We start from the raw sequence: 13709 nt of genomic DNA, 5'->3' as shown, positions 1-13709 counted from the left end.
TATTAATAACCTCTATATATTAATAAATGATTATGGTTTCAAATTGGGCCAGTTATAAATAGTTTTAACCTCTGCAGTTTAGTTAGGCCGGCCAAACGAAGCGAGGGAGAACTCTATATATGGTGACTTTATGTCAATCTTTACATTCCTTCAAGCCCAACAACAACAGACACAACAAAATCAAGAACAGGTAAGACTGGATGAACTGAAGAAAACCATCATCGTCTAATTCTAGAGGTGTAAAAGATACGATTAAGGACTAGTCGCTCAGATTTTTATAACTAATAACTACTATTATAAGGATGAGCAGACATATTGTTGAAGAGTACTTGGTGAGAGGATTTTGCCCAACTGGAATAAATTTCCCAACAACTGCTAGAGGCCAACTGGAAAATGGAAAAGCAACAAAAGGAAACAACAACATAGATCTAAGAACACAATTCAGACAAAGCTCGAAACAAAAATTCTGAATTCATTAAAATTAAAACTGACCTGATAAAACCGATAATAATAGAAGTAAGCCATAGCTGCCAACTGAGCCTAACAGTCCCAGTAAACTTTCCAAGAAAAATGATGATAACGACCTGGATAGGAGAATAATGGGCCCATAATTCGTAAAAGAAATGCATAAATAAAATAGGACAGGCGAACCATCATTATCTAACCTGAAGTACAAGAGTGACTGCTACGATGACCAACAAGCGGCGGTTTTTGCTCACTCCACACAAAATGTTCAACTTATCTGGCTTGCGGGCATTGAATACATTGAATAACTACAAATTTGATTTTCAGTTATTAGCCTTCCTATTAATATATTTTGTAGTTATCCCAGGGTACTGATAGATTGAAAAAACTGATGGCAAAAATGTCTTTAAAAATCTGTTTAACGATAACAATTTGTTCTCTTGAACTTCGCAGTCTTTATTGATAAAAAAAAACTTGCCTGACAAAAGACGAACGCATTAAAGATCAAAGTATTCTTCTCTGTGATATCATGTTTGTTATTCCCTAAATGCAGAATACTCAAACCCTTGAAGTTGAGAATGAGGAGCACAGTAACTTGATATATAACCTACAATCTCCAAACAGAAGCTAATTTAAATTGGTAACCAGGGCAAGACAAAGTTCCTCTGCCTAAAGATATACCTGTACAGCAAAGTTCCTCCACATGATATTCGTAATGAGCGTTTCCCTGACAAAACAAACCAGCCATCAAGCAACATTCTCCTGTAAAAATATAGTATGATTGCCTAGATGATGGTGGCCAGAATCTGAACAATATATTCAGTTTGAGAACCATAACTAAAAAATTCTGTCTCTAATGTTATTATGATTTTATTTGTTAATAATCTCTACTGTTATTCAATTAAGTAATTTTCATTTTTATGCCTTCTTATAGATAAATCCTTCTTCATAACAAGTTAATATTACACAAAAACCATGTAGCCATCACTATATAGATAAATCCCTCTTCATTTTTGGGCCTTCTCTGTAAGTCTTGCCCCACCATCACTGGTCAACCAATATTGAGCCGCAACATGAAAACTTAATAGTGCAACAGCCTACATGTCTCTGTGTGGGGTTAGACCTTCCTTAAGCTCGTATGTAGAAATTTGGGTATTGGGTGTGGTTGAAAGCCACAAAGGTCACTAAGTGTAAACTTTCTGCATTAGGCCTTCTGTATGTGTTTCACAAATGACGTACATATGTGGTAGCCAAGGTAGAGGGTGTCCCACAAAAACACAGCGGTAAAAATACAGTGGCCAATGAAACAAATCACACAAAAATGCTTGGGGAACAAAATCCTATATTGATATTCAATTCAGTTCTCCACCTATTCTAAAATCAAAGCATATCCTAAACAAATCCTTCAACTGGACATGATACTATAACCTTAACCTCCACCAACAATGCTTATGCAAGCACTACTAATAAATCAATATTAACCATGGAAAAATCTCAACTAGTCACACTAACTTATGAAGGAATTCTTCAAATATATGGACAAGAGATGCAACCGCATCTGAGTGAGAAAACACGAGAAGAAGAAAGTGTTTTTGTTCTGTATATTCATCCATTTCTAAGAGTTACCATATTCATTTGGTAAGCAAAATCTGAAGAAAAAAAAAATCCAAGAATACTAACTTTCGACCAATTGGAGTTCTGTCCATCAGATGATCCGTAGGTGGTTCAGTTGCCAATGCAAGTGCTCCAAAAGTGTCCATGATGAGATTAACCCAAAGGAGCTGTGAACATATAAATGTTGGTCTTTTTCAGAGGAAACATTGACCTAAGGGGAAATAATGAACTACACAAACCTGGACTGTGTTTAAAGGAACATTTCCCGAGGAAGTAGCAGCCACAAAATTAATAATGATTGCCCCAACATTAACTGTGAGTTGGAACAGAATGAACTTTTGCACGTTTGCATATACAGATCGACCCCGGCGGAGAACCTACATCTTACAGAAAATAAGATATCAGTGACATCGGAGAATGCCAAGGAATTCACAAATCACATGGGGTAACGAAGAATAAATATCATTACTTGATTGTGGAGGAGACGCTATTTTTCTAAATGATTTAGTTGACTGAGGACAGACTAAAACTTAAGTAGTTAGCACAGACCCAACCAAATTACATAAGTACCGACGCAGCGATCACCTATACAGTAACTATAACAAAAAACCTTTTTAAACAATTAACTGTCAAGATGATAATACATAGTCAGTATTACATTTCATGGTATGCGACCTTTGTTTCCCTTTACTTGGCATTTGTTACGGTAATAGTTACACTCTTCGCTACAGTAACGAAACAGTTAATGTTTCACTACGGAGAAAATGTTAACGTTTCATTCTGGAAACAAACAGATTTTATTTTATTTTGTGCAAGCAGAATATTCCAAACACACCTTTACAATTGAAGCAAAATTATCATCCAATATAATGATGTCCGAGCTTTCTTTTGCTAATTCAGTACCTTGGATTCCCATTGCAAGCCCTATATCAGCCTATAGTCCAAATGAAAGAAATAAAACGTGTGAGATGAAAAGTATACTATAAACTTAATTCAAACTTCACCAAGGACAATTTTGTTTAAAAGAAAGATTTAAAGTATAATAAGTTTCCACCAAGGGAACCTGCACACATGACACTTTTAGAGGTCATAGTCGCCGATGTACTAACATAAATTCCTCAACCAATCCATTTTGCTTCAATTTTTAGTCTAGTTTTTTCATATGAATCAAAATATAATTCATTTGATTCATGAAATATGACTGATTTAACCAACGAAACAGATATCCATACACCATACACATGCATGTGATACAACAAAATGTTTAAGACTTGCGAGGCGTCTGCCACATATTAGAAATAACAGATATGCCTTCGTTCATTGAGGATATGATGCAGAATAATACCTCTTTCAGTGCAGGAGCATCATTGGACACATCCCCAGTCACAGCAACAACATGACCTCCTCTCTGCAACGCTTTCACAAGCAAAAGTTTGTCATTAGGATAAGAGCTTCCCATTACCTGCAATTCAAACATAACGATGAATCAATTATTCATAATGCCAACCATTTAGTATTCCCTGGGTATCACAAAGTCATAAGCATTTTGGTTATAGGATTAAGAAATAATTTATGAACATTAATAACGAACATATAAGCATTAATATCATATCAATTCTATATTTGACCACTGATAGCTATCCAATATTTTCCTATAAGAAATGGATTAATAATTTCATACAAAAAAAAGAAAGCATTGCAACAAGAATAGTACTTTCTAAAAAGAACTGTGTCAACAGTAATCCATGTATCAAATACTGGTGAACACAGCAGTGGGAACAGCGGTCTTCATTATCCTCTTTAAGGTTTATAAAAGACCTAAAGAAATTTGAGGAAGATGAAATGGTGCTTATATTTAACTTTCTGAGAGTCACGCTTCCACTTGATCTGTTTAAAGACCACCTACATCTCCTTTTAGTTAGCGTGGATCGTTTTTCTTCTCTTTGGTTCACCTATTTTGTAGACAACACTCATATACACATTATGAGACAGCAGTCTGATATCTCAGTCTCTCCCTCTCCCATTCTCTTTAATGAAAAGAAAAACAGACAGGCCTATACGCCGAATAAAAGCCGCTGAAATCCTTATGAACTTTTCTCCTCTTCCCTCCCTTGAGATTGAACTGGATATAGCTTCTATTTTCTTCTGACTTGTAACGAAAAACTCTGATTACCACAATTACACCAAATATTCAACTTCTTAAAGTTAAAGCTTCTTTCTCAAATTAATCATACCAAACACTGTTTCCATGATTTATAAAGGGGGATACCACTATTAGCGGGGATGATACCAATTCAGCTATCCGACGGTCAGGATCTGTTAACATTTATTTGTCCTATACGGATTGGTATCACCCCCAAGTAATACCGGTATCCCCCTTTATAAATCGTGACTGTTTCCACGTGGTTATCATATACATCAGAAGTGTGACAAATCGAACTGTTGTGTCTGACGAGTTGCAGTGCCGGGGTTCCATCACTATATCACATCAGCTTCAATTCAGGACAACAAAATGCAAATGTTACATAAATGTTCAGGTCCTACCGAAATTTCTCCAGCAACTATGCCTCTTTCAGATTCAGACAACGTACGGAAAGCTGCTCCTTCTATGATATTTGGCTCCTTAGCATCAGCTACAGAACCAAGTATGCCACACTCCAAAGCTATTGCAGTTGCAGTCTGAAGATTGTACCCAGTAACCATGCGTACCTAATCTCAGACACATGAAAAGTCTCCAACTTCAAGATTGCCAAGACAAACACATACATGTCTAATAAAAATTGTTATGAGGGAGGGAGGGAGGGAGGGACACCTTAACACCAGCCCTAGTGCATAGCTTTACAGCTTCTTTAATTCCTGGCCGGCAAGAATCCTAAAACAAAATACAATTATTAGCAACAGAGACCTGTAAAGAAACCAACAAAACGATGGAGTAATCCTCAAGAACATCAAAAAGTTCACAACAGAGACATTCATGAGAAATAAAACGTAATGACTATGGATTTCATTTGTATAAACATATAAAATACTTCAATGAGGTCAAAGAAACAGAGATCATTCAGTGATGCAAACTGCTACCAGAAGACACAATAAAGAACAAATTAAAGCTAGCTTTAACAATAGTATATCCTGTGTACCTCTATCCCAACAATGGCCAACAGAACAAGTTCATCTTCGGGAATAACCCACTCAGCCAGACTGTCTTCATCCATTGGAACTTTATCTATCTCAAATGATCTGTAGGCAACAGCAACACATCGCAAGCTACCTGCAGCCATGTCTGAAATAGCGCTCTTGAAATATGTTGCCTGTGATCAGTAACACAGTTTTGGTTGGAATACGAAACACAATTGGATACATATTTCTTTTTCCTTCCAAATTTTAATTGAAAAAAATCTCCGGGGCGGGATAAATTTTCGATAGCATTGGTATTTTATACATTGAGCTTCTCTGAAGGATATGTGCATCTCTAGATATTAATCAAACAAAAAATATCTAACTCCTTGAAAGATGAGGAATGTGAGAATTTATTTACCATACTATTATCCATTTTTTTGCACGCACCGCCCACATCGAGGTATTCTGTGCATGAGCCTAAAACTATTTCGGCAGCACCTTTCCAATGAATATGAACTTGAGAGTCAGGCTGCAATCATAAGATTGTATTAGTGTGCATCACATATGTTATTAACTTGATCATTTCACATTTCGCGGAAATAAACAGGTTTGGAAGCAACATACTTTTATACAAACGATACTGGAAAACAAGTTTCTACAAATATAAAGAGAACGTCAATTCTCAACCAGTGCTTCAAAATAGTATGCACTACACATCACTAGCACTGAGGAAACAAGAAACAGAGGGATGTCCAGATTGTGTAAAAGAGTGCATTGCAGTCATAAATGGTCTTTCAGCGTCCAGGTGACAAGGACACAATATGACTTGGACATGCAAAGCTTTCTTTGTCTGCAAAAGGGGTCGGATTATTTTAGTTTGAACTATGTCATTGGATTTGAGAATCTTCTGTAATACACCATTTTACATGCCGCTAAATGTGAAATATAACATTTCAAACTTTGATGTATAACAGTTCTGCTGAATCACAGATGTAATAGCAAACTCTGACATATAACAGTTGTGTTGAATCAAATATGCCAAGATGAGACCATAATGTCCATACAAGCTGACATCCAGTCAAAAGTAACCTTGAGTTAGAATAACTCGGTGAACTTACCCAAAAGTGCAACATTTGACGGAATAACTCAAGGAACTTTTCGATGATAAACCAAGAGTGCTTTAAGTTTTTCAAAAATTCTCAAATATAAAGTCGAAGAGTATACAATGTGGTATCAGTATCATTAACTACATTACTAACATGCAGAGCAAATTTCTGATAGGGCGTACAAATCAAAGAAATGTCAAAGACAATATGTCAAATTTCTGATAGGGCGTACATAGATGATAGATACTAAATCCAAATTTGCGTTGACCAGAAAATAACCGAAAGTATCACAGAAATTCTAAACGCCCACAAATATGGACCAAATATGTAGCAATTCTGTCTATAAATACAGATATATCTTCACTTCTACTTGATAATGAAATTCTGAAGATGTTAAATTACCAGTTGCAAAGCGATACCACCCCGCTTTATCTCTGAATCGAACGGAAATACACGAAGGAGTTTGCATTGTGATCTTAGCTCATCGAAATTCATTCCAAGCTGACAGAATTGAAAATGACAGAGATGAGATCCAGAGAACAATAACCATCAGAAAGTACCCACTGAGGACATACTACCTTGACGCCCCACAAAAGCAGGGCCTTCTCCGTTGGAGACCCAGAAATCTCAACCTCGCCACCCTGACATAAAGTGACACGAAAATGTTCAGTAGCGCATTGCTTTTTTTTTTTTTTTTTAATCTTTGCTGCTATTTGCTGAGTATTTAACTATCTTCTAGATTACATCCTCTACCAAAACACTATAACAGGAGGGAAGAGTATGAAGACAATGCTCAACTTCTTCATTACCAGAAATCTCTACTAGACTCTAAAGATTTTCAGCTTACTACAGAATAAACAATATAACCGACCTACAATAGTACAAATCTCCAGCATGTTAGTAAAAATTAAGTTCACTAAAATTCAAATAGGCGAATCAACCCGACAAGAGAAGTAAGCTCACTAAAATTCAAATAGGCGAATCAACCAGACGAGAAGTGCAAAAGCTTACGAAAAGGCAACCATTAACAGCGGGAATACATTTTCCTGACTATCTCTCAATATACTCAGTGAAGTAGAATTGAATTACCTCAGATGTAAAGACACTCCCAGCAGTGTTCAGTGCAACACCTTCTTTAATTAGAGATTCTGCAGTGGCTGATAAAAGAGCACGGTCGTTAGTTGAACTTACCTTCTGCCCACCAATATAAGCGTCAACCACAGCCATCTGTGGAATTAAAAGATCTCAAATGAAATCCAACAGCCAGTGCGATAAGAGAACAATTAAACACCTGATTAGGGAGAAATTTCATTTTCCGGTGGAAAATATCAAAATCCTCCCGTAGAAATGCAAGCAAAAAAAATAAAAAATAAATATCATGAATCATGACAACTCACCTGATTCAAGGTCAATGTGCCTGTCTTGGTGCAAATGGTTGTTACGGTGCCCATTGTTTCACAGGCAGAAAGCCTCCGCACCTGTACCTCAAAAAAGTTAGTTAAACCACTGGATGTAAGTTATTAAGTTATAATAAAAGATCTGTAGGGTTGCTAGTTATGGCACAGTGATGTGAAGGGTCAATTTCCTTCAATTAATCGTGTAGATGGGATTGAAGACCGTGAATTGACCCGATTGACCGTCTGAAATCTTGCCAAAAAAATGCGAGTTTTGTGTTGTAGGGAACACCAATGGTTCTGAGTCCTATGTCACGCCTCTCATGGTGCTCAGATCCCTATCACAATTGAAGGTCCAAGAAGTTCTTATTGTCCTTTATTCTGGTGGACTAAAGCTATGTAAAACTTTAGATGCCTGTTTTTGTTTTGTTCTAATCGAACACATCTGCTTTTTCATCCCCTTCATACACGCGGAGGAAAATTTCGATCGTATAGATCTGACCTTAAAATTTATGCCCTTAAAATTTTAGACATGTTCCAGATACAACGGTCTTCAAGGGTTGATTTGATCAAATTTTCAGACTGAATCAACTCAATGTCATCATCCCATTTGCATCAGTAGACAAATACCCAACCCCTTCTACATCATTGTACCCAGAACACAAAATAATTCTTATAATAACCAAAGAAATATATATCAAATCATAAACATACCAGAGCCTTGTCTGACATCATCTTCCACATTGAATAAGCAGCGCTGCATCAGAGACAAACATGATCTCAGCTAATCAAATATAGGTGTCTCAATAACCCAGTAGCTATTGTAGACAACTCAAAAACTGAAACAAGGTTCAGATTTCCAGAAAAATAGTAAACCGAACAGTATAAACACAAAACAATAATATAAATCAAAGTAATCGTGATCAGAAAGGTCTTACGTTGTGCTAACTGCTAAGGGAAGACCTTCAGGCACTGCAACAACCACAATGGTGACCTAAATGGGTAGGCGATTAATTTAGTACCAAATCAGGAAACTACAGTTACAAAAATATATTTAAAAAAAAAAAGTGCACACACCGCAACAATGACAATTTTAATAACTTCCTCTACCGCATCACCAGCACTTGTCTTTTTTTTGATGAATTGAATAGATTTATCTGGATTTTTTGCCAGACCAGCAAAGTATCTGAAAGAAAAAAGTTAATAGAAGTAAAATCTACAGAATTGTATAGTTGACATAATTCAGTTGCTAAACTCAGATTCACCTGATCAAAGGAACAAGCAACACCAAAAGAGCAACTGCAAGCCCAACTATGCCAACAAAAGTTGCCAGACTATTCAACTGTACCTATGATAGCTCATCCACGAACATTTACGTGTAAGCTATGTGTATTTATGTTTATCACTAAAGCGAAACATTTTTAAGAAAACAAACCTGCAAGGGAGTTTGTTCACCAGCATCCTCCAGTATACTATCCATCTCCAATCCCCTCACAGTGTTTTTTCCGACCACAGTTACCTGAAAAGGGAACATACCGTTCAGTATATAACACTGCTGGGATTCAGTATATATACTTTCAGCGACTAAGTATGATCCATGTTTCCCTTCAGCAGTATAGAAGAACCATAGACAAAAAACAATTAAATCTAAATAAGTAACTTGAGTAACTCCTGTAAACAAATGAGACTTTTTATCTTTACCAGCATAGTGCCGTAACCATCAGCGACTTGACATCCAGACATCAAAAATGGACGCTTGCTGTCTTTCTTTACCTGAAACATAACATCATGGTGGAGGAAGATAGTTAAACAGCAACTACAATGAGAATAGCCCTTCACTGGTAACAAAAGCAACTTACAATCTTGCTTTCACCAGTCGTACAAGACTCATCAACGGAAAGAGAGTGGCCAGAAATCAGAACTCCATCTGCAGGGACCTGAAAAAAATTGGATTCAAGTTCAGATTAGGGAAGCAAATCAGCACAAAGCACCAGAGAAAATTAGGAACACCATCAAATAACCTAATTAACGTAATTCACCTGATCACCAGTTTTTAGAGGAACAACATCACCAACAACAAGATCAAATATTGAAACCTCAACTCTTTTACCAACTCTCATGACCTGCAAAGGTTATGTTATGTATGTTAATCTAAACAAAGACAACCAAGGATGAGAAGCACTGTGTCTAGAATTCAAACCTCCATACGTATATTTTGCTTCTTGACATTCAAATTGTGAAACTGAAGAGAATGTTGGTAATCACTGGTGCCTAAAAATTTCAAGGAAAATAAGAATTACCAAAATTGATGTGAACGCAAGTGAAGAAAAGAAGAGCTACACGTGAGCTTCAGATATTAAATTCGGTTACCTGTAACAACGATAACAAGAAAAACTGCAAAGGCAATGCTGCACCCATCATACCACCCTTCTTTGATACCCTGGATATATAGACTTAAAAAAGTAAATAAATTGCAGGATTTTAATTAAAAAAAAAAAAAGCTAGGTAAAAACGGTAGAAATCCCCAAAACTGTAGAAAACCAGAACAAGCAAAACAAAAGCTTGGCAAACAGATACGCATTCACATGCATTGAGATTGGCACATAAACTGTCCCTAGAAAGCTGAAATGCAGAGAGCATATATTGCAGAGAGCATATATATTCACCTAACAGAGATGGTGGATGGTTAGTAGACAAAGTAACAACATGACTTTATCAATAAATCACAGACCCTCTTTTGAATAATCTAAAACGCTACCCTAAATCTTTGGCAACCCTCATGTTCTACACCAATTTACTGCAAAAGGACAAGGATGCTTGAAAGTCGGAGAAAGAATTAAGTACACATGTTGTTTTTCATACATAAACAACTTGTGTTCCGATTTTGCATGGAATCTGTCTTAAAGCTAAAACTGGTATGGTTGATGAGCTTTAAAACATGTTATATTACCAAATGCAGACAGAGATGAGACTTCATAATCTTCCGAGGTCAGCAACATGGCAAGTAAAGGGTTATACTTGCAGATTTCCTTATGTCCACTTATCTGAACCAAGGAAGACTACCAGAGAGAAAAAGCACCCCATTTCAGGCTTAACTTATACAAAACCCCTACCGTAACAACTATTGACTTATGAGACGCTGTACCAGTTTATTGTTCCATCCACATCTTCAAAACATTCATTCATCAACTCAAAGTAGGATGCTATGGACCCGCCCTTTATTTGAAGAGTATACCTGCATAGGCTTTATTGGGGCCATACTTCGATACAGTTATCAGGTACTCAACTAGTTAACCTTGCGTAACTACTCTGGCGAACAAGCGCACAATCCCTTAGATTCTATGTTCAGGCAAAAAACTACTACAGCATGAACAATCTTGTTGGGATATAAAGACCATTCGTCCACATATTATGCACATGTGATAAACTCATGAAATCCTTGAGAAGCAAATTGCAGTGCCTTGAGAATTGCTTTGTGGCATATAACAATATGTCACCATAAATCTTCTAACAAAGATGATAAATACACTCTCGACAACACCACATTTAAACTCACCTCTGACTTTATCCCCAAAGCTAAGGATGCTATTGCAGCGATAATCAAGATGATAATGGTTAGGTTCTGCAAGGCTTCCCAGAGGGACATCTACAATAACAAATGTAAATGAACGATACCAGCAGTTACATCAGTTCTTCACGACCGAGAACACTGAAACGTTAACCGTTAGATGAATGAATTCGAATATATTCAATTAACAGGAGAGATGGGGAATAATGATCAGCCGCCACTTACCAGAAAGCTTTGGGGGAGTTTACAAGGACATGTGTTGGAACCAAATGCTTGCATCCGATGTTGTAAATCGGCATCGTCTCCATTGATGCCCTTCTCCAGATCTGTCTTTAACTTAATTGATAGTCCACCAACCTGATGTAAAACATGATGGAGGTTTAACGCATAATGAGTACAAAACCTGGGTAGATCAAATATAATACAAAAGTTTCAATACTTGCACACTTACACCACCATGCTCTTCTAAGGTAGCAAAGTCATTATTTCCTGTCATTGTAACAAGTTGATCTTGTCGAATTCCAAAGTCACCGCTGGAAACTAGTAAGAGGTAATAAGTATACATACAAGAAAAGGAAGCAAGATTAGTATCAGATGTGAAACCTGTACTGTACAGAAGTCTACAAATACAGCATAAGTATTTCATGATAGACTAAACGGTTTCCTTAAAGAGTCGTTTAAGAGTACATAATGGACGTTAACTTCAACCTACGGGAAAGAAAACAACAGTTGCATTTACCAAAAACATAGAGAAGCTCAAACTTATCAGATATGGGGACTGAAAATTAAACTCGAGGTTTGCAGAGATTTAACATACCCTTGATACTTAGCGCAGCTTCTCGAAAAAGAAATGCAGCCTAAAAGATAGAAGATCAGGAATTAGAATAAAAACACAAAATCAGCTACTAAGTAAGAGTATATCTGATAGAATATGTAACATTACTCGTGTCACTTGTGCCTGTGTTCTGATCTTTCTTATTAGTAACTTTCTCGCTTCATCGTCATCATCTTCTTCTTCTTCCTCCTCCTCCTCCTCCTCTTCTAATTCGTCTACATCTTCCACTACTTCTTCAACTTCTTCTTCCTTTTCCTTTTTCAGGTCCAATGCATATAAGCATCGACCGTAAGCATTTTGGATAAGTGCAGTTTTCTACAAGAAGTTACAAATACCGTAAGTTCAATTCATTAGTATAATAAGTTCAATTCATTAGTATAATAAGCGAACGAGGAGAAATTTCCAGCCTAATTTCAACCAGATACAAGTTATATAGAAGCCAAATTGGTTTGCCACTGTTACTGAAACATGTTAACTAGTTTCAAGCAAGAGACCACATGATGGGAGACTGGCAGTGGATACTTGTCCTACATAACAAAATTACGGGACAAATGATATAGGCTTGCGTTCAGTGAATATAAACTACCCTATGACAAAAAAAAATCACAAAATACTAGAGAAAAAACTCAACCAGAATAACCAAAATTCACAAAGACTTACTGTCCTTACTCCCAGGGGTATGATATGAGCAATAGATTTAAGATGACCAAAATAGCTCTCGTCATCTTCCCTGCAAGAATCGAACTGCCATCGATTGGGCGAAATTCGTAAGTTGCTCATAGTTGAAGCAATTAGATCTGAGATGACTTTGAGAACTATGCCGAAAGTCTTCTCGAGATCACAAAGAAAAAAACTCCATTAATAAAAGGAATCAATTCTCTCGAGTTTAAAATTACTTGAGAGTCTACGAAGTCTAAATAAGACCACATCTTTCATTTTTAAAATGGTACATCTCGAGGCAAATAGTACCCCTATCAGCAGCCATGGATTCTCTTGAAAAGTTCCATGTTGATCACTTTATCAGAAAGACGAAGGAGATAAAAGAGTCAAGACTTTACTAGTAAAAAGAGTGTATCTTGAAACAGTAATGTCCCAGAAGGAAACGGAATACGTATAGATTCTTTCGATCTGTGTCTCTTCCCCATTCTACAGTTTCAGACGAGGATACAGAGAACAGAGATCAAGTTGGCGGAAGTTCGAGAGTATCCGAGGGTGGGAAGAAAATGTCGTCAAACTCTCTTCTTCTTTTTAAATGGACTAGTGCCCTTACTAAGGAGAGGCCAAAACGTGGCAAAGTTATTTTAGTACCCTTACACTAATTAACCTAAAACTAAATGCTAAACTTAAAAACTAAAAACTGTTTAATCTTTCTCTAATCTATCTTCTCTAATCCCTCTCCTCTTCAACTTCCTTCATCTTATTCCATCCAACCAAAAATTTTGATTTTGATTTTCTACAAAAAATGGTTGATTCTAAACGATCCATTAGCAAGAGAGATTCAACAGGTAACATGAAAATATCCAAATTAGAGGGAAAAGGTAAGGGAAAAGTTGGAACGAGTAAACCAAAGAATGCAATCCTTGAAGATGCTGAAAAGAAACCTCTACAGG

General features: G+C 36.6%; 1 protein-coding gene across 1 annotated transcript; it reads right to left on the bottom strand.

The window, feature by feature from the left end:
- On the bottom strand, positions 1-13314 carry LOC113358579 (calcium-transporting ATPase 10, plasma membrane-type-like). The gene is made up of 33 exons (XM_026602180.1): positions 12760-13314; positions 12208-12414; positions 12082-12121; positions 11716-11804; positions 11490-11621; positions 11253-11342; positions 10067-10136; positions 9897-9967; positions 9736-9819; positions 9556-9633; positions 9398-9469; positions 9132-9215; positions 8962-9044; positions 8774-8882; positions 8635-8690; positions 8411-8453; positions 7700-7780; positions 7392-7529; positions 6881-6943; positions 6705-6803; positions 5615-5725; positions 5217-5387; positions 4892-4951; positions 4624-4788; positions 3425-3541; positions 2915-3013; positions 2319-2456; positions 2146-2246; positions 1147-1192; positions 944-1072; positions 666-773; positions 493-584; positions 1-386 (listed from the first exon to the last, which is right to left on the bottom strand). Exons 1-33 carry the CDS (start codon positions 12877-12879, stop codon positions 260-262), a joined length of 3273 nt encoding a protein of 1090 aa, XP_026457965.1. The 5' UTR covers positions 12880-13314; the 3' UTR covers positions 1-259.
- Between the last annotated feature and the right edge of the window lie 395 nt (positions 13315-13709).

This window comes from Papaver somniferum, chromosome 3 (assembly GCF_003573695.1).
Source record: "Papaver somniferum cultivar HN1 chromosome 3, ASM357369v1, whole genome shotgun sequence".
NCBI lineage: Eukaryota > Viridiplantae > Streptophyta > Magnoliopsida > Ranunculales > Papaveraceae > Papaver > Papaver somniferum.
This window is presented reverse-complemented; position numbering and strand designations above follow the sequence as displayed.